General features: G+C 41.0%; 1 protein-coding gene across 1 annotated transcript; it reads left to right on the forward strand.

The window, feature by feature from the left end:
• Nucleotides 1-20,707: 20,707 nt before the first annotated feature.
• LOC149666196 (uncharacterized) lies at nt 20,708-21,397 on the forward strand. The gene is made up of 2 exons (XM_089841505.1): nt 20,708-20,727; nt 20,758-21,397. The coding sequence occupies exon 2, from the start codon at nt 20,875-20,877 to the stop codon at nt 21,196-21,198; it is 324 nt and encodes a 107-aa protein (XP_089697631.1). The 5' UTR covers nt 20,708-20,727; nt 20,758-20,874; the 3' UTR covers nt 21,199-21,397.
• Nucleotides 21,398-22,293: the final 896 nt, after the last annotated feature.

A 22,293-nucleotide genomic window follows, 5' to 3' on the forward strand; every position in this document is an offset into this window, starting at 1 on the left:
TGGTTTAATTGACTACAGACAGGTGAATAAATAAATTACCATTATTTTCCGGAGAAACTGTAATCTAAATTTCAAAAATTTTAATCGCTAATTTACCTTCATTTAGTCGAAAAAATTATTAAGTCTATTTCTTCTCACAGGTGGCCAAACCCTTGTGTTCTTCTTAACATACCAGATATTGCTGACCAAAGACAAGATGGACAGTATATTTGACGCCGCGAATACTATAAATACGACGCTAATGTCTTGAAAGGTCATCTTCGAAAATTCCGGACTTTTCTGTCCCATTAGATATTTCGTGCAGGAAATCTTGTTCGCTCGGATACGATGTCCAGTTTCCCAAAAGTGTTGAATTCTATAAATATAAAATAAAACTGAACTTCAAGAAAGACAGACATTTGATTAATTTAGACCCAGAATGCCTCGCAGTGGCGTCGCCAGGTGTTTTTTGGAGGCGCTTGAGCCCCCTGAAAATTCTCTGAAGCCCCTCCTAAAATTTCTTAAAAGCGCTCCCTTATATTTACCTAAAGCCTCTCCTAATTATTCAGTTGGAGTGAGTTGAAGTTTTTACTATATGAAAGTGAAATACACATAGAAACACTATTTCATATTTATATCATCTAGAGCGTAAGTATACAGTCGTAACAGTCTATTTTCATGATAGCTACCCTACACCGTCCCAAGCACTGATGGCAACATCTTCCCCCTTTCGTCTCAATCGCCTGCCTTCCGAAGCAAGGTCTAAAAAATAACATATCCCCGTCCTCTACCCACTAAAGTACCTAGGATCTCCGAATCGAATAATTGAAATTTTGCCATTAACGCCCCCCCCTTCAATTAAGCCCGCCCACTAGTCACACTCGAGTTTAGTCTATAGTCCTGATATAGTCTAGGGATGCACCGATATGGGTCCAGCCGATATATCGGCCGATATTATCGGCCCATTAAAAAATAATATTTCCCCATGAATATCGTTTCCAAGAGTAGAATCAGCATTATTTAGGACCATTTACGTTTTACTTTGTTTTATTAGAGACACGTGTCACATTTCTATCGTTTAATGTGGTACCAATACATATTTTAGCCTTAACCCCCTTCCTTAAAAATGGTGTGGTCTAACTAAAATCCTTGCTTGGTTTTTAGTAAAAATGCAGCTCCTTTCCTTGTTCAGCATGAAGTAGCGTTATAAGCAGACTTTTGGACCATAAGTGAAAAGTTCAAAATGTAAATTAGTGACACCAAACTCATTAGAGAGCGTCACTGTCGACTTCGATTGCCTACGGGAGGTATGGCAAACTAGGGAAATTACTTTCTCATAGTCGTAAACAACGGCATAGAACTGAGATTGTGGAAAACCTTGCATTTTTAAAGGCAAATGTTAAATTATGGGCATAAATTTTTTTGATGTGTTTCAATTAGTATTCATTGAGTACTTTATTTCTTGTAAATTTTTTCCCGGAAATATCGGTTTACATGAAGCCGGTATTGGCCGATAACGATATAAAAAACATAGGCCGATAAATCGGTGCATCCCTAATATAGTCAATGTCAAGTTATATTTAAACATTTTCAGACTAATAAAATTAATTTGTGTGATTCGAAAGCTTTTGTGATAAAACATGCGTTCAGTCCTTAATTACTTTTCCCTATTTTATTACTCTAATATTCGCCTTATTAGACAAGAGGGTGTCATGATAAAAGTGGTGTGTTTTGAAAAATTGGAAACACAATACTTTAGGGAGGGCTTAAGCCCTCCCAGTTTCGAGACCCACGCCACTGATGCCTCGGGGACTAGGCATTAAGCTGAAATAGCAATCCAAGGGTGACTAGGATGGCTGCTTTAAAACGTGAGGCAGCTGGGAATTAATTTAGTGCTGTGCGAGTACTCGATAAGACTCGAGTACTCGATCGAGTATCGAGCCGAGTACTCGGCTCGATACTCGATAAGAGATTTTCTGAGACTCGAAAAAGTTTCGAGTATCAAACCAAGGCTCGATAAATACTCGAACCTGCTTTTCGAAGGCCTTTAACTCTGAAATTGGGATGCAGTAGCTATAAAAATCTACTAGAAAGTCCAGCTTATTGGTTAACAGACGCGAGTTAGCGCTCATTGAGTAGTTTAGATCACAATGCCAGTGTAATGTAGTAGGGTAGGAGCTCCTAGCTGGTTCAATAGTGGAAGTATAAGTAATAAGATACAGTTAAAGGCGCGTTGACTATTATTATTATTATTATTTTTATTTTATTTTATTAATTTACTTATTTTTTTAAGTTCAGCTTAGTTATGTTCGTTTGGGAGTTGCGCGATGTATAACAATGGCTAGGAGTGACTTCGGTGTGGAATGAGATTCCGAAGAAGATAAAGTTTGTTAAATTTAAAGGGAATAAGACTAATAGCGTCTGGGAATTGTTTGAAGTAGTTGTCGATGATCAAAATTACACTAAATGTCTATTATAAAGGCGATAAATTAACAGAAATTGTGATAATACTAGAAAATCAATTCCCTAATACTCGATAAATACTCGAAGCAAATTTTCCAACTACTCGATACTCGATTCGAGTACTCGAGACTCGGCTCGGTACTCGATAAGGGAAAGTTTCAATACTCGAGACTCGACTCGAAACCAAAAATTCAAGACTCGCACAGCCCTAGGAATTATCTTCAAGACCATGCAAATTGTTCGCAAGGTTTGTTAATTTATTATCTCGGCTTGAGTAGTTGAAACAAGAGACTAAAGTGAACAATTTCTGGAATAAGTTACCTCATGTTTATGACGTTTTGGATAATAGGCGATGCCTTATTTGACATTTCAAAAATCTTATAGGTCGATAAGAAAGGATCTTTTCCGTAATGTAATGACTTGTTCTGGGTGTAACCATAATGACAGAAAAACTCCAAATGACTAAGACTACCAAAGTAGACTGCGTTTCCGTTGTTGAAGACGAAATCCTCGTCTTCTCCCGTCTTCCTCGGAAAAGTCTTCAATCTTCTCTGGAACTCTTGAAAAATATCTTGACGGTTGGCCTGTAGAAGAGGGAATTTAGTTTGAGCTTAATAGACAACAATGACAAAATGAACTTTATGTTAGGGTTTTCATTCGGATCGGTCTATGCTATGTTCGGACAAGAGCAAATGTGTCTTAACCCGCATCGCCAGATCTGTACCACGGTGTGAGTAATTAACGAAGACAAAAGTCACTACATTCTACCTAGGTTACGGACTTTCCAGTTTTAGGGTTATGATAAGTTATTTTTTTTCAAACCGAGGAATTAAAACTCACTAAACTTGAAACAACTATTTACCTTAAGAAAGTCAACTAATGCATTGTTCTGTTGAAAAACCATGCGCGGTTTAGTTAAAACCGCGGCTGTGGGAGAATTTCTTCTCCCACTTGATTCACGCGAGGTAGACTTTGTTCTTTCGGTAGGATAAAATGAGCTAGAAGGGGTCGCTCGTAAAATTTCTTCTGTTACCCGGCCCTTTTCTATGAAGCTGCGCATTGTCCTTATGTTGTCGTTGAAGACATAGATGCGTATTTCGGGGAGGATATTTCTCTTGCAAATACCAACAAGTTCGGAGTCAGTGTACGGAACGCGTAGGTTCCGATTCATCGCGGTAATACTCGCGATGTACGCGTCAAAAGATACATCGGCGGGTTGTTTAAACTGAGCTATTTCTAGGCGGAGGGATTCCTCCGCTCGTACCGAAAAGAAATAGTCTCTAAACGAGCCTTTCACTGTACGCCACGTTAGTACTTGATTAGGCCTATTCAAGTCTCTAAACCAGATTAATGCACGGCCCTTTCATATTTGGGGGAGAAGCGCGATAATGTCATCGTCTGTCATGCTGTGATATTCAGCGAATTCCGTTAAAGTCCGAAGGAATTCCGGCGCGCTTTCACCTTCAACACCACTAAATATTAAGTAAGGGGGTGGTTTTGGCCTATTTTTGGCGGCTGGTCTAATTCCGATGTTTGCTAACGTAGTCGCAAGTGTTTGAATAGTTTGAATCAGAACATTGGACGCTGCACCTTGCGCTAGCGGCGGCGGAGGTGAGATTCCTCCTGCCGATTGTCCTTGACCATGCATAGGACTAGTACCAAGGCTTGGAGGAGGAGTGTTCCTCCTCGGGGGAGTATAAGATCCCGGTAACTGCGCGTTAATCGCGGCGATTAAAGCATGAGGGTCGGCGGGATTTATGAAACGACAGTTAAGCAATGGTACAAGTAATGTTCACAAGTACGCGTTAAGTACAATTGGTAATGTCAGTCGTAACGAGTCCTGGCAAGCTCGCCACTTTATGTAACCGTAAAATTTGAAAGTAGGAAAGGGGGCCTAATTTCACGGCTCACAAAGAAATTAAATAAAACTAGCAATCGAAGAAGTTCCCAGGTTCCCTTTTAAAGGACTTATTGTCCATGACTAACTATATTTACCAGAAAGTCCATTGTTGCAAGGAAAACGCAGTGGTAGTTTAATAATATGAACTTGAATTTATTGTACCAAAAATAGAACACGTCTGACTCGAGCGCGTTACATTTACTGACTAGACTGCCCTTTTACAGATTGTGGGCGGGGGTTCTTTTCCCCGCGAAAAATGTTTTTTTTAATCAGTTTGACAGCAGTGGCGCTTAAGGCGCCACTTCGGGACAATTTAACATTATACAAAATTTTGTATAAAAAATAAAAATGAGTAAAGCAGACGACGCGGTTTTTCCCCGGGAAGGAGAAGCTTGGTGTGGACGGTTACAGTATATAAATGTGTTCAAATTGTAATAAAGTATCACTTTCGTACCCGGATTCGTGGATGTAGTTTCTCTCTAAAAAAGACATTACAGTAGCGACGGAGCTTTTTGTCGCGTATTCGCGTTAGTTTCGGGCTGCAGTTCCGTGTGATGACAGAGGAAAGGAAGTTTTCTGTCACAAACGCTAGTTCGCCAGTTGGAATGGCGGCGACCATTGGAAATGTTGGACCGTTTCATGGTAAATTGGAGACTTGGGACTCATACGTAGATCGGTTGGAGCTGTTCTTCGAGATCGACGACATTCCGGAAGCGAAGAAGGGTCGCACGTTGCTTGCGTTGATCGGAAGAGATACTTACGGGCTGGTAAGAAACTTAACAGCACCGGACAAGCCCACCACGAAGACGTATGCCGTCATTGTTAAATTGGTAAAGGAACATCTCAACCCTGCTCCGAACCCCACGGTGGAGCGTTACCGTTTCAGTCTACGTAACCAGACAGGATCGGAGACTGTCAGCGAATACTTGACGGAGCTGAAGCGCTTGGCGATGCACTGTGATTTTGGAGCACAGTTGGAAAACAACTTACGCGACAAGTTCGTACAAGGAATGAAGAATGAGGGCATCCTGAAGCGTTTATTGAGTGAGTCAAGCCTTACGTTGGCAACAGCTCTCAGTTCTGCGGTGTCCATGGAATCAGCTGGCCGTCATGCCATCGAGCTGAGACAACATAAGGATCCTGTCGCTGACGTAAACCGTGTATCGGGAAAGTCTCAGGGCGAGTCTTCAGGTACGCAGCTATGCCACCGATGCGGAAGGTCAGGACACAGCCCAAGCGACTGCTTTGTCATGAACCAGACATGTAATAGCTGGAAGAAGAAGGGCCATTATGCGAATGTCTGTCGCAACAGTTCCGGGAATACCGGTGCCAGTATTCCGGGCAGGAAGAAACATGGATCACATCGACGACGTAGGCACGCAAATAGAAATACCACCAAGGCTACAAATTACGTCGAGGAAGACGAGACTGACGCGTTCCCGTTTTATACACTCGCCGGGAAGAATATTCCACCGATTCTAGTAGACGTGTACATACATGACCGGAAGGTGGTAATGGAATTGGATACTGGGTCTGCAGTCACGGTCATTTCCCATCGAATGTACACTGAAGGTTTCACTCAGTGTCAACTGAAGGAGACGTCGGTCAAACTAAAGCCGTACATGAGTCCTATTATGAAACCGTTGGGAGTAGTGATAGCCACCCAGATTCGCAGAGATCCAAGATGGCCGCCACCCCAAGATGGCCGCCATCCACCCAAACTTCCAACCCTAGATTGGTTTCAAACCAAGGTTTTGAGACAAGTCCGGACTGGCCCGAGCTCTTACAGGCTATTTTCAAACCCCATGACGTCATGTTATTAACTCAAACCAAAACTTAAACTATATTCATCGCTGGCCTGCTAGTAATGGGCTCGATTTCGTAAAGAGTTAATGAACCCTTAACTATGAACCCGTAAACAAAGAAGAAAATGCGGCACAGCATATTGGGAGGGTTCCAATTGTAAATGATATTTAAATAGGTAGTACAATAAGCATATAATTATAAGTCTGAAAAGAAAATACAGATTTACAAATAAAAATTTTTAATAACATAAAGTATATACAATAACTAGCAAAAAGACATGTATAATAATAACAAAGATATTTACAAAAGAACCCACCCCCATTAAAAAATGACTAGACACCAGTCGAGCCAAACCCCCCACTCCCACGAAGCGTTGGGGTTAGATTCTAGAAACAACATATAAAACGTGTTACACGCTGAATCCTAAATTAAAACTAAAGTTATTTACCGCTGCTTCCAACGGCCTTAACAATAGCACCGGTGTAACTATTAATTGGGCAACTCTATCGCCCCGCCGGACAGTATAGGGGGTTTCCCCTACGTTGGCTATGACCACTTTCAGGGGGCCCCGATAGTCGGCGTCTATTGTTATTATTTAGAAATATTATACTGTTGGGCATTATAAAGTAACTAATAAATATACCTATAGTCCCTTCGGCGACAAACAGCCCTTGGACCGTTAAGCTACTACGGCCAACAATGCGACCGTAGCTGTTCGCCGGTAGCATAACGGCTAACCCGGTCGACAAGATTTTGACACCATGCGGTTCAATCATGGTATCTACTGGACAATACAAGTCCAGTCCGGCCGAGTGGGGAGTGGCACGACGAGGAGTTAGCGCTGCCGGATGAATTTTGACAAACGACAGGGCGGGTAATCGAGGAGCGGTAGAGAAAGACATCTTGGTTGGGATTGGTGTTTAAGTAACAGAAGTTAAACAACTGATAACTTTCACCTTGAAACACGGGGCTTATATAGTAAATTATGGAGGTTAAATGTAATAGTGTCTAGCTTTCAAGATTCTTAAGAAACTATTTTTTCGATAATAAGGAAAAAAGTTAATTAGGTATATATTCATAAGATTAGAAATTTCTCCGAGGGCCAAGTTTTTTCTATATACATAATTTGTCTAGTCATGTTTTAAATAATTCAAATAAGATCGTATGATAGAAAAAATTTATGCGCGAAGGTTAAAAAGGTGTTACCTTGGCAGAAGTCCGAGGGGGGGCAGAGTTTGTTTGACCCTGTCTGGGCGTGATGTGAATAATATAATTTGAATAATATGCATGAAATTTCCTTATAGGAAAATTTGGTTAAAATTATTGTAGGAGGAAAAAAAATTATTTTTTAACATGATTTAAATATAAATAAACGTATATTAATATTAAACTAGAGAGGTATTTTTTATATGCGTATTTATGCCGATATCCTTCATAATCTCCAGTATCAACTCATCAATAAAAAATGCATTTAAGGTTAAATTAACAAATCGTGCATAATTATATTTTTTAAACACTTAATAAAAGTAAAATAAGGTGGTTTTATAAAAAAAACCACGTCTGGGCCTGTATTCGAAAAAAATAGCCCTGAGATTTTGGTATAAAAGCTGGAGCATCGGCATTGTATTTTCACAATCTAACTTGCCACCATGAACAAGTATCAAGAATCGCAGTCTCTATCACAATCGCTCCTTAATTCACCGCCGTCGTCGCAAGAAAATTTTCCAGCCCCTTCTACCAGCAGTGGAAAAAGAACCATCACCCAGTTCCTGAAGCCAGAACCCCTCGAAATACTGCTGGACTCGGACGACGAAAGCTTTGTGCAGGACGTCCTGCAGAAAAATATTGTCGGGTCCAGTGGTATTGAGGGCTCCTTTCGCGTTAGAAAGGAAGGGCAGTACTACGAAACTAAAGTCCCCCCACGCCAGGGGGATTACTTTATAGACGCGGCAGTCTATAAATTTTTCGATATTAGAAACTCCCAGCCTGATAAGGTCTGGGAGTGTAACCACAAAAGACTGAAAATAGTTTTAAAAAAAAACAACAAAGAAGGCGTTAAATTCCTTAACGCCTTCAAGAAGCTGGTGGAGACCGTCAAACAGGACGTGGAAGCTAAACAGCAGCCCCCCAGTAAAGTACGTATCTATTTAACAATAAATCTGCAAGCCAAGTCTTTTCTAATTGTTTTATTTCTGATAGAAATTTAAAAAATGAGTTCGAGCAGCAGCAGCGGCAGCGACTCGGAGGGTAGTGAGAGAGAAGAACACGCGCAGGTAGACCGGTACTACACAATTGAGCGGCAGCTAGACAAAACGAGTCGCAAATGGCACTGTAAACAAATCGATTTGCGTATAGCTTTCAAAAATTTGGATGACATCCCAACGCGAGATTTTTTTCGAATTTTTCGGAAAATTCTCGACGAAGTTATACGGAAATTAGTAACCGAGAATCCCGGGTATAATCGGGTTCGATTTGTTTTAAGCTCCCCCGGATTGACGACCCCCGTTAATATTAAATTTATAAAAATTGATAAATTCACCAGTAAGCGAATTATGCGCACCATCTATAGAGTGACGCAATCTAGTCGGGACTTTGTCTTTAATGGGGAAGATTTTCAGTTTGACATAATTTTTTTAAACCTCGATGCGAATATAGGGACATTGTATAAATCCATTAAAAATAGAACTTTGGTTAATTTGGATTATTTCGTTAAACAAAATAACCAATTTATTTTTATGGAAAACAATGATAATCTCTGTTTTGCTCGAAGTTTAGTTCTGGGTAAAGAGATGGCCGATCGCAATTTTTACCAACAAAATAAGCAAGGTCCGCCCTTTAACCAGAACAATTTTGACAAACTGAAACGCAATAGCACCCTCGTGGGTAATATTGCGAAAATCTTGCACCGAAAAGCCGGCGTCCCCGAAGGTTTCGTTACTCTAGAGGATATTCAAAAATTTCAAAATTACTTAGCTCCCCATTATAGGATCGTAATAGTTGATGCTGCGAATAATTTTACCATATTTTTCAAAGGACCCCAAGCTCCTAAATTTATCTATCTCTTAAAAATTGGCGACCATATCCACCCCGCGAAAACTTGGCACGGCATGATGGGGGGTTGTATCTCTTGCGATTTATGCCTGAAATCTTTTTACAAATATAATTTGTTAAAAGAGCATAAATGCCCCGAGGATACAAAACCCTATATATGTTTTCGGTGTCAAGGAGAAGCTTTTCATTTAACCAGCGAGGATGTTTTAAAACGTTGCGACGAATGCCACCGCTATTTCTTCCCCGGCCCCTGCTTCGACACTCATGTTCTTAATGGCACCTGTGCGAGCCAAAAACGATGTTTAGAATGTGGGCGGCTGATGGGTGAGGATCACGACTGCAATCCGGAATGCTCTCAATGTAAAATAGTTCATCCGCCAGGTGAACATTTTGTTATGCCTTTGGAAACCAAAATGAAAGCCTCGCGGTTTATTTATTACGACATTGAGACTATTCTTAGAAATAATATCCACGTCCCCATTTTATTAGTTTGCGACGTGCAGACTGAGGCTGGCTTTGAAACCAAAATTTTTTACGGCGCCAATTGCGTCGAGCAATTTTTAAATTATTTATTTAGCGTAGAACAAGTAGTTTTGACTGGACAAAAACGTAAAACGTACCGACCACGCTTTACTAACACGCAAGTCGTAGCTCATTACGCGAAAGCTTTTGATAACTTCTTAATTCTTAACGCTTTAATTCATAGACATGTCACCCCTGCCGTTATTTTTGACGGCAGTAAAATTCTCATGATTCATCTCGAGGGACCGCAAATTAGATTTCTCGATAGCTTTAATTATATTAGTCAGCCTCTGCGTAATTTCACCAGCATGTTTAACCTCGGCGATGTGGCGAAGGGATTTTTTCCATTTGATTTTCATTCCGAAGAAAATCTAAATTACATTGGCGTCATCCCTGAAGCTTCGTACTTTAACGTAGCTCAAATGAAGGCCAATGATTATCGAGATTTTCAAACTTGGTACGCGTCAATGGAAGGATCTATTTACAATATCAAAGAGGAGCTTATTAAATATTGCATTCAAGATGTCCGAGTCCTGAGACAAGGCGTCGAAGCTTTTAGAAAAATTTACGTTGATCTAACAAAATTAGACCCTTTCTGCTTGAAAAATATCACTTTGGCAGGTGCTCTAACAACTATTTATCTTAACAATTACTATAAACCTTACAGCATGGGTATCGTTCCTTCTAATGGGTATAACGCAAAATTTAATCACAGTCAAATTAGCTTAAAATATCTCGCTTGGGTGGAGAAAACGGAAAATATAAAATTGCGAACGGCTTTAAGCTATGGCGGTGAATATCGCGTGGGTCGCTATTTAGTCGATGGCTATAGCGAAACTCCGCCCAAAATCTACGATTTCCACGGTTGTTACTTTCACGGTTGTCCATGTCAAAAACTTAATGTCTACAATACCCAACTCAAGGCCAGCAACAGATTTCTGTACGAGCGGACGCTGGATAGAGAGCTCTTTATTAAAGAGAATATGCCCGGCTACGAGTACACATCGATTTTTGAGTGTCAATTTGTTAAGCTTTTAAAAGAAAACGCCGAAGCAAAGGCTTTCTGCAAAAGTTTAACTTTTCGACCTCAAATATCAGCTCGTAGCGCTCTCTATGGGGGACGAACGGAAAATTTTGTTCTCAACTGCCACGTGCAAGGTGAGGAGAAAATTTTTTACAAGGATATTATTTCTTTGTATCCGAAAGTCTGTCGTGATTTTCCGTACCCTAGCGGCCATCCCATTATCTATAACAGAGATTTTGACAAATCGCCAGGGTGGTATTTTGGTGTTATGAGTTGTCGCCTGCTGGCCCCTCAAGATCTCCACATCCCCTTAATTCCCTTTCGCAGCGGTGGTAAATTAGCCTACGCCCTCTGTCGCACGTGTCTAGAACTGCGAGCGGAAATCTGCGATCACACGGTGAATGAACGAGCTTTCGAATCAGTCTGGCCAACGGTAGAAGTCTATGCCGCTATGGAGCATGGTTATAAACTCCTTGATATATTCGAGGTGTACCATTATCCAAAAACGGAATATTTCTTCGCCCAGTACATGACTGATTTTATCGCCCTAAAAGTGAAGAATTCCGGATTTCCCGCTCACGCTCAAACGCCTCTGCAAAAAGAGGCGTATATCGCCGATATAAACAAGAATGAAAAGCTCTCGCTGACGGTGGCGGATATTCAACCAAATCCTTCCCTGCGTAATATCGCTAAAATTAATTTAAATTCTCTTTGGGGTCGCATGGCATTAAATACGGGAAAGATTCGCAGCATCTTTATCAACAATTATTACGAATTGATACGATACGCGAGCGATTACACTCTGGAATTAGTCGATTTGCGGCCAATTACGGAGTCAATCGCTCTCTTATCGTATAAGGCCAAAAGCGATTACATCTTAGACTATAAACTGGGCTCGGCCATCGTGGGGAGCTTCGTCTCGTGCTACGGGCGACTCGCATTGAACAAGATGCTGCTTCAATTAGACCGCGCAGCTTTGTATTGTGACACTGACTCAATAATCTACCGCCATCTACCGGGAAAATTTGACATTCCAACTGGCAACCATATTGGTTGCTGGGCGGACGAACTCGGCGGTGATTATATAACTTCCTTTTGTAGTACCGGTGCCAAAAGTTACTCGTTTCGCACTAGCAAAGGAAAAGAAGTTAAGAAAATTAAAGGGTTGACGTTAAATCGAGAAAATCTGGAAAAACTTGACTTTGAAACCTTTGAAAGTGTGGCGATGAATCCGGAAAAGGAAGTTACAGTCAATGTCCCTTTTAATTTTAAACGGGACAAATACAAGCTGCAGCTAGAGGCCGTTAAAATCACCAAAAGATTTCGCCAAACCTCGAATAAGAGATTGTTGAACGCCGATTTGACAACCAGTCGACCTTACGGTTTTAAAGAGTCAGCATCCGCTTCAACATCTCTCGCGCATGAATTACGAGGCTAGGCGAAGACATACTTTCGAGGGCTTGTGGGAATCTTGCGTTCCCATCGAAGCCCTGGCCAAAGACGGTTTCTATCTTGCAGATGTAGAAACACAGACGACGCGCTGCGCCTTTTGCGGCATCACCTTGTACCAGTGGCGTTGCACGGACAGTCCATCGAGGGAGCATCGCAAGCACAGTCCATCGTGCGCGATGGTTTCCAAAAAGCCGTGCAACAACAAACCACTGCGGCAAGGGTTTCCCGACTTCCCGACCAACGAGGGCACGGATGTTTGCGACCATCTGGTCCAGACACGCCCAACCACCAACGAAGAGCGGTCGGGAACCGAAAAAGTGCGCGTGCGCATCCATCCGTCGTGTTCGCTACAGTAGTGCGTGTTTACATCCTACCACCCTCCGAGTCGCGCGTCAACTTTAACCTCCTCAACGCCCAACGCTTCCGCCAGCGTTGTCTGGAATTAGAAGAGAAACTTTTTAAAAAAACAATTACTTCATAGGGGAATTTTTTTTTGGGTAAAAGGGTTTCGTTAATATTGTTTAAATATTTTCTAATTTGTGTTTATTAAGGGTTTTTGGGCTAATTGTATTTTTGATTATATATATATATATATATAAACTGTTAATTAAAATAAAAATGTTTATTAATCAAGATGAATCCAGCCGAGTCGGTCTCGCATTTTTTAAAGTTCCAAACACCCGCCCAGTTTCTAATCGTGGGGCCAACGCAAGCGGGGAAGAGTTTTCTTTTAAGTAACTTATTGCAAAATCATCAACTTATGTTTGACCCGCCGCATAAACAGGTTATTTATTGCTACGCGGCCTGGCAACCAAACTACGAAAAATTGAAACAATTGATTCCGGGAATTCAATTTATTCAAGGCTTACCAACGGCTGATCCGGATTTTTGGGAAACTCATCGCGACTCCTACTGGTATTAGATGATTTAGCTAGTCAATTATTTAAGCAAACTCATATTGCCGATTTAGTGTGCGTGACGTCGCATCATTTAGGGTATACGGTCATTATTATTACGCAACAACTGTTTCCCAAGGGTAGCCAATCGCGGATAATTTCTCAAAACTCTTCCTATTTTATAATAATGAAAAATCCTCGAGATGTTGCCTCTATTCGTTATCTAGCCCAACAGATTAGTCCCGATAACCCGAGACGTATTACGGATGCGTACAGGCTAGCCACTAAAGAACCCTATAGTTATTTGTTAATTGATTTAAAACTAGAAACTCCGGAAAATTTACGATTAAGGTCGCGTGTTCTACCTCACGAATCGCCTATGTATGTCTATGTCGATTAAATTTAATTGTCATTTGAATAATGGCCCCACGCGTTAAACATCGATCAGGAAAACGCTCCCGACTCGTCGTAGCCCGTCCCTCGACAAAGTTTGCCAAATTTGTCCCTTATTTACAAAGTTTGCGTCAAACTAGCTGTAAACAACGGCGAACCCTCTTAAACAATAGTAGCACGCCCCAATTAAAAAGCATTCAGACAATTTGTAAGAATTTAAAGGGCGGGGGCATTTATTTGAGTAAAGACCGTAAGAAAAAGCTAGCAAAGTACAAGAAAATTATTAGACAATTAGGCTCGAGTACCTTGTCGCAGAAAAGCAAAAAAAAGCTGTTGTTGCAGCAATCAGGTGGCTTTCTTACGACGTTGCTTGCAGCTATCCTGCCCTCAATTGTCCAAGCCATAGCTGCTAAACTATGAAACAAATGGTTCTTGTCCCCGCTAGCGCAGTAACTTCAACAGCTGCCCAAGAACACTCGGCCTTGGACCGAGAGATTGATGATATTTTAAAATCGCCATTGAATGCTTACGATAAATTATATAAATATTTAGACGCTTTTAAGAAATATTTAAGTATCGAGAAACAAATTCCTTTACCTAAATTTGAGGTCGTAACACAAGCAACGTCCAATGTCCCCACGCCGCCATTACCGGTCACCCCTAAAATGCCCCCGCGAAAAAAACAATTGTCATGGCCGAACTATGCCACGTCATCACCGACAACAAGCGCGTCGGGCAGTTCTTTTACTACGCCTAAACGAACCGAGCCTCGGCAAAAGGTTTTTAAAAGCGAAACGGCTGCGGGGACACCAACACGAGAAGATTTTTACCAGCAATATGGGCCGACCTATGTTGGAGATATGGTGAAACGGCAGGCCGAAGTTCTTGCAAATCGTTTGCAAAACACATTTTTCACGCCAAAAAGAGAGCTAGAAGAAGGAGCTGTCGGTTATGCAAATCCGGACGCTTTTCAAGAAGAAATTGTCGATGAACAAGAGAATTTAGCGGAGGCAAACGGGGACAATTTAACGGACTTGGAAAACCTGTTTGAGACGGCCTCCGCTAAACAGAAGAACAAGAAAAAACAGAAAAAACCTCGGAAAAAGAAAGACGAACTTCAAAATCTCGGTCCAGTAGTGCCATCTAACGAACGAAGAGCTAAACACCATAAATGGCGTGATATTGATTAAATGTAATATTAAGACAAATAAAAAATTGTTTTATTGTGAACAATATCTGTGTACATGTTTTTTTAAATGTAAAGATAAATATAATAAGGCGACATAGTCGTTAAGTTTAAGGTTATCAGCGTAAATTGCGTCTAATATCGTCTGTCTAGCCACGCCCTCGCAACGGAGCGCTAGGTACAGACTACAATGCAGACCGCACAGTTGAAAAAATGGATGTTGAATTTGTTGTTTATTGTAAACAACTCGTTTCCCGTATCGTTTTAAATTAACTTTATAGTATCGCGGCGACTTTCCGTAAGTGCAAAACATTTCTACCGTGTCATTGTTAGAAAAGCATGCTATCCAATGTTCTCCAGCCTCTCCAGCTGCTTCGTTATTGAATATAAAGCAAAATTTGGGCCTTTTAGGATGTGCTGGGAGTTTATTTACGGGGAAGCATCCTAAATAGTAGGGTCGCGTTCTTTTGTCGCAAGTTAAAAGAGCGTTTATTTGCGAAGTGTTCATAATTTATTCTTGACAAGGCCCGTCTCAGGTAACGAGACTTTTTGTAGTTCGGCGCCGTAGAAAACACCCAAAATTTGCTCCCCCTTTAAATCCGCTACGCGATAGACGGGTGGTGACCTGGGTATGACGTCAACAACGCGAAATATTTCGTCAGTAAATGTGCCACCCGAGCTAATTTTTCTAAATACCCGACTAGCTATAGAGAGACGCACGTGATCGCCAACTTTAAGCCTCGGTGCGTATCGATTAATGCCGTTTGATTTCCCGTACAGTTTATTCCAAATGATTGACTCGTTATCTATATTAACATGAGCCGGTGCAATTCCAGTAGTTGAATGAACCCGTTCATTATAGGCTTGAGTAATTAAAGGTAAATATTTAACGTAATTTTTATTCCCCGTGGCCGTAATAACCCGGGCAATTTGTTCCTTAATTGTTCTAATAAAGCGTTCCGCTAGACTGGCCTTATGCTGACTCCGGGCAAAATGTATTTGCACATTGTGCCGTTTCAAGAAGGAAGCAAAGTTGCGTGAACTAAACTCGCCACCAAAGTCAGTGTATATTTTTAAAGGGATCCTCTCTCGAAATATTTTTTTAAAAGCTTCGATAACCTCGCCAGATGTTTTGTTTCTAAGAGGTATTGTCCATCCGTAGCGGCTTAAGACGTCAATGACGCACAAAACATAGCGAACATTTTTATTAAAACGTTTCAATTTCGGTAGATCCAACAAATCAGCTTGAAAAACATCGTCCATGCTCGAAGCGTACACCTGGTTGGTTTTGAATCGGAAACGTCGAAATCGGTGTTTCGTGTAGGCCGGTTGTTTCTCGAGAAAGGCGACTAATTTTGCTTTTGGCACGTGCGGTAAAGCCTTTTGTAACCTCGCTAGCGACCCATAGGCGGCCGGATTAGCCACGTCGTAATAAATTTTTCTAATTTTAGCGTCCATGTCTCAACAAGTATAAATAACGACTAAATGGTTTCCCAATAATCAACTTTATTTAATACACACAAAGGTATTTTATAAAAACAATATCAGTTAAACAAATACGCTATATCAGTACATTTATTTTAATAGCCATAAATCAAGGCATTCTTTAAATCGGCAAAACTGTTGACAAAATAAGCGTAAATATCCTCTTGATCCTCGATCCATCCGTGTTCAGTCTCAAATTGATGCAAAATTTTCTCACGATCCAATTGAGGCAGCGCTTCGTGCAAATTACGTTCGACTCGATCGCTGAAATTTGTGTCAAATTCCGAGCAGCTTTGAGAGTGGCATATTTGTTTTCGACACTCGACGTTGGCGCAAGTGGAAGTGACGTCAAACAAAGTGGTAGTGAGCTCGTTTAAAATTAATTCGCGCATGCGACAGACAGCTATCCCTTTAGCTTTGAGATCCTCGTCAATCAGCGGCTTTAAATCAATCAATGTCTGCCATCCTGTTTTGTTCAGGCTGAATCCTTCGCTGGTGCTAAAGTTCAGGAAATAACGACTGCCGCTGCCTCGTTCATAGTATCGAAGATCGATTATACGTTCATCTTTCGAGTTGACGAAGCATTCCAGCTTGAGGCGCTCTTTGACGGGCAACCAAATATGATAGCGAGGTATTTTTCCGTCAAAAAAGGAGGTGAGTTCATTTTGAAACCGAAACAAAGCGTACCAGGCGTTAGGTTTTAATATAGTTTTTGTACGCGTATCCGATCTTTGAATTAATATTTTAGGTTCAATTGACTCAATGACGCAAATGTCGAGCTTTGGCGTGACGGTGTGTACTGGGTGCATATTGGCTCGCGACTGATATTGTATTTATAAAGTTTTAGTCTTTTATACGTTGGGGTGATTATAAATTATTTCTCTATTTTTAGATATTATTAATTGGTTGTTTGGAAATTCGGCCATGACAATACACGTGACGTTTTCGGTTAGCGGAGAGCTAAATCTTAACGATAACCGCAAGTTACCAGTCTGGGGCATGGAATTTAAACCTAACGAAGCGAGATGTTCTCTACTCAAATCAAAAACAACGACAAAAAAGCCCTTCTTATATAAATCGTAAGAAATTATATTTCCCCGGTCAAGACCTAATATCTCGAGACCCTCGAATAAAGAATTGTAACATCTAACGTATTGATCGTCGTCAAAATTAGGCGTAAAGGGGATATCGGGATAATTTTGAGAATTTAAAGAGAATTGCATGAAATCGAGTTTGAAATGTTGGAGATCCAGGGGGTTGGAAGTTGCTTCCCCTACAAATTTTTTATTAGTAACGAAAGCCACGACAGTTCGCGAGGGTAATTGCCCCGTAAACAAGCTGTCCCTAATAAAATCTTGCGTTCCGGTGGTTATTAAGAAATTTTTCATAACAATAGAGTTTACTTCGTAGCGAGCGTTTATTCCCGAGTTTAACATCTGAGCGTGAGCTAGTTGCAGTTCGGGATTAACCTCAATTTCGCGCGTAAACAAGGTGCATTCCGTTAAATCAATCTTATACTTTTTGCCCTGCTCATTGTGAATAATAGCGAAATCCGTGGAGCTCCGATGAAGTCTAATTCGCACCTCGATATTATCTAGTAAGAATTTGGGCGTTTTGAACATATCCAGAAATAATTCGCCAATTACATCGCACGTCTTTGATTTTGCCACGCGTTTAGCGCGACGACCAATACCATTATCTTCTTTGTTAATATTGGCGTCTTCTAAAGCCGTCGCCGGATCGATAATGGTATCCAAATAATATAACATAGAAGTTAACCAGGAATTGGCCGCCGTTTGTCCATAATTTAAAAGTATTTTAAAATAGGCCATATATGGGTACATATTATTAGGTTGCTGGATGGCAACGCCATTAAGAAATAATTCTACTTGACAAAATAGCGAGGCAATTATTAAATTTGTTACCGAGACTTTCTTTTCCGCATCTGGAACGGCCGTGCCGTCCTCGTGTAAAACGCGAAATTTTATTCTCAAAAGAGTTTTAGTCAAATCATGATAATTGTTTGAGGGAGGAATGATAAATTCTACATATTTAGCATTAGTTAGTGGGGCAATTGGATAATGAGCAGTCGTTTTAGTCCCCACAATATTATTATTCACCACTGGCTTTTCAAATACTTCAAAATCGGATAGAACACTTTCGTAGGTCGACATGTTTAGTCTAGAAAATCGCGTTTAGTGCGTCGCTTAACACGTTTGCTCCGGCTTGTTTTAGCAGTCCTCTTTCGTTTTCGGCCCGTCCCGCTCTGAGTGTTGACGAACCGGTCCACGCCTTTATGTAGTAGGGAATTTATAGATTGTTTGACATTTCTTTTAATAGATTCACGTGGTGATATGGTGGGGTTTTGAGCATCGCTAATAACTCGGCCTGTCAAACCCACAGCTTCGGACGCTAGCGTACTAAGGGCTGGCCTAATAAAGGGTGTAATTTTGCGCAATAAAGAATTAAAGATACCGTCCACACTGAAGCGACCTCCGGATTGGAAAACGTTCGCGTGTAAAGATGGCAGAGAGGATCCTCTTTGGAAATACAGAGTATATCTATTAGGCACCATTGCTCCTGTTCTATTGACGTCGACGCCTAAAAAACAGTTTAATATATACTTTGCCTAAATTAAACGGGATATTTTCCCCGTAATCGGATTTCAATTCAATTTCAATTTCCTGTATATCGCTAGTTGAAATTGGATAAAAGTCGATATTATTAAATATTTCCTGGTTCTCTTCGTCTAGCAGCGAAAAAGCCGGCATTTTTATGAAACGCAGCAGAGGGGCTTGACCACCACCTACTACCTGTTGCCGAATAATATTGGTATAGACAAACATGGCATCGACGCCTCTCATGATATCCGCGGGATACTCCGAAGTCTCGTTATTAAGATACCGATCTAATTGATTGGCACTAAAGCCTAGCAGTCTCCCCAGCCCCCTCCCGGGTGTTGTTTTGGGAAACAAAATTGAGACCGTATCGTTCAGTTTTGAAACCGTCACGGTTCCGTCTACATTCTGCGTAAATTTTAGACTTTTCCTATGCGTCGGGGACATGGCTTCGCTCATAGCACTTAAAACATCGCTAATATGATAATATACCCCGGGAGGTATCTCGCACGCGAAATTATCAACTCGTCTGGCTTGAGACCCGGGTAAATACGGTTGGTCAGCATAGTCGGGATCTTCTGGAAATCTATCCACATCGTATTCGCTAGTCCAAAAATTATTATTATCCGTCAATGTCATTGATCTTAATCGGGGATTTACCAAAGCTACTCCCGAGTGACTGTGTTGCAAAACTTCTCCCTCTTCGGGAATGTTAAATAACTTGGCCATTGGACCAGCTACTGATACGCGAACACCTGGTTCTATTTCGAGACGAACATAGTATCTATTTTCCGTTTCCGTTTTGAGAATGTACATTTTAAAATACTGGCGAGGCATATATTTTTGAACACCCAATAACTGATTTATAATTTTTAAATGTAAAGAGAAGGGAATTACGGCCCCGGTCGCCGTCAAATCGCAGGTATATTCGCCCGCGGGTATTTTAATTTTTGTAAAATTAGTCCTAGTAAATAGATACATTAGCGAGTCATGAACGCGATAATTGACAAATGTGTCATTAGTTGTTTTGAAATGTGTAAAATTACGCTCTAAAGGTTTAGTGGATAGAAACGTCCCACCAACGTATTCAGCTTCTAAATTTAATATATCACGCAATTCTTTTGGGAAGAGCATTTCAATTTTTGCCGGACAATGGACTCTAAAATAATGCTCCGCTCCTTGTTTAATAACGCTAAATTCGGCCTTTTGCAATCTTAAAGGGTCAAAATTGCGCGCCGTTATTTGGAGGTTTTCGGCAATATCTTCGTAAATCTTATAATCATCTGTCGATCTAAACTCGCCTGACATTTTAAAAAAGAAATAAAGCCACGGTTCTTCCCAGGGGGTATAGCGCTTTATGGTTCTATTAACTCGATATTCTAGATATGCATTGTTTTCGTTTATGGTATATTCTTGTACCGTCATCCTCAAAGGACCAGATTGATTGCGCCCTGTGTAGTATTTATTGGGGTCAAGATCAAGCAATTTAGCTAATTGGGGAGAAAATTTAATTTCCACCCATTCCGGTGTTTTAAAATTATACATGATAGCATCACCCCGATTATCTATAGTGTGATATGTTACTTCAATTTTTTTAAATACTAATTTTTCTAAAGTACGCGTTACGGCTCGATAAAGCCCTTCGGCGTTTTTCTCTGGCGTTTTACTGGCTCTAAAAGTTTGCGGTAAGAACAATATCTTATAGTTATCATAATCTTCGGGGTTAATTTGCTTAGGCTTTTCAGAGATAGTTGGCTCTGGTTTTTTCTTTGGCGGATCAACCGGCTGCGGAAACAAGGGTTTTTCATCAATCGCTGGTGGGGAGGGGGTCGGTAATACGGGTAGCTCAAAAGTAGAGGATGTTGTAGAGTCTGGAGATTTTGAGAGATCAGGCTTGGATAGGTCGGGTTTCGATAGGTCGGGGTTCGGTAAGTCGGGGTTCGGTAAGTCGGGTTTCGGTGAGGCGGGCTTCGGTAAGTCAGGTTTTGGGGGGTCTGGAAATATATATTTTTCTTCAACCTCCGTTGGCGAGGGGGTCGGCGTCAGTGGCTCGAAGGTAGAGGGTTTCGGGGCCTCTTGTTTTGATAGATCAGGCTTATATGGGTCCGGAGCTGGAATTTTGGGGGGATCCGGAAGTTTCAGAGGATCTGGCTCCGGCTTTGGCTTCGGTAATTCAGCCTTTGGTTTTGGTAGTTCGGACTTCGTTGGCTCCGGCTTTGGCTTCGGTAATTCAGCCTTTGGTTTTGGTAGTTCGGACTTCGTTGGCTCCGGCTTTGGCTTCGGTAATTCAGCCTTTGGTTTTGGTAGTTCGGACTTCGTTGGCTCCGGCTTTGGCTTCGGTAATTCAGCCTTTGGTTTTGGTAGTTCGGACTTCGTTGGCTCCGGCTTTGGCTTCGGTAATTCAGCCTTTGGTGGCTCTGTAGTCAGAATCTTTAAGGGATCTGAAGTAGACGGGGTTGGCCTAGTTGTTGTTGTTGTAGTAGATGTTGGTTTAGTTGTTGTGGTAGATGTTGAATTAATCGTTGTAGTAGCGGCTGAATTAGTTGAGCTCGGAGGTATTAGTTTATCCGAACTTGGAGGTATCGGTTTATTTGAACTTGGAGGTATCGGTTTAGTCGAATTTGGAGGTAACTGTTTACCTGAAGCTAGCGTTTTGGAGGGGTTAGGCCCTGAATATGTTGGATAATAAGGCTTTGGAGAGGTTTGTTTCGGAAGCGTTATTTTGGGTGGTGGTGGCGGGGGAGGGGTTATTTTGGATGGCTGTGGTTGTACAAATACTACGGGTTCAGTCGTAGCAATAGGTATCGGAAGAAAAGGCGTAGTTCGCGGTAAAATAGGTATAGATGGCGGTACAGGTCTATATTCTGGCTGGGGCTTTTTTCTTATCGGCGGAACCTCGTGGCTTGTTTTACGTTTAATGGCGGCTTTAGGAATGTACTTGTAGTCAAATTTTTTTTTAAAACTATCTCCAACATTATCAATTTCGATTTCCACGTAATTATTAGTGTAATTTAAACTTATATTTTTAGCATGCTTTGATACAGGATATTTGGATATATATGGAACATCTTCGTAATTATTCTCTTTAAATTCAAATAGCGTGGTCAAGGGGGAATCAGCTGGTATTTTGAACCGTATGTTCTCCTCTCCTAAAACTTGCAGGTAAACGGGAAAGTTTGTATCTAACTGTTTTCCCAGGGCCCCGTCTTTATATTTATTCACTAATTTAAAAGATAATTTGCCTTTTAAATACGGATGACTGTTTACATCATCATTTAACAGCTCGACAAAATTTTGGGGCAGTTCGTACTCTTTGGTCTTGGTATAACGATTGACAGGTATCTCTATTTTTTGATATTCAACAGGCTCTCTAACAGCTGCATATTTGTCACTATTTGGATCATTTACGACCTGAATTTCAAACTTGTTAAACTCTTCGCTTATATTCACCCAATGATTTGGAAATATGATTTCCGCCAACCCAACTTCATAATCACTAGTCAAGTTAAGGGGCTGAT

This window comes from Phalangium opilio, unplaced genomic scaffold (assembly GCF_054372755.1).
Source record: "Phalangium opilio isolate 3A_F unplaced genomic scaffold, DU_Popi_V2 ptg000060l_1, whole genome shotgun sequence".
NCBI classification, from domain to species: Eukaryota; Metazoa; Arthropoda; class Arachnida; order Opiliones; family Phalangiidae; genus Phalangium; species Phalangium opilio.

Coding starts and splice junctions, on each gene's coding strand:
- LOC149666196 (XM_089841505.1), top strand. CDS start 20,875: ATGGGTCCGGAGCTGGAATTTTGGGGGGATCCGGAAGTTTCAGAGGAT.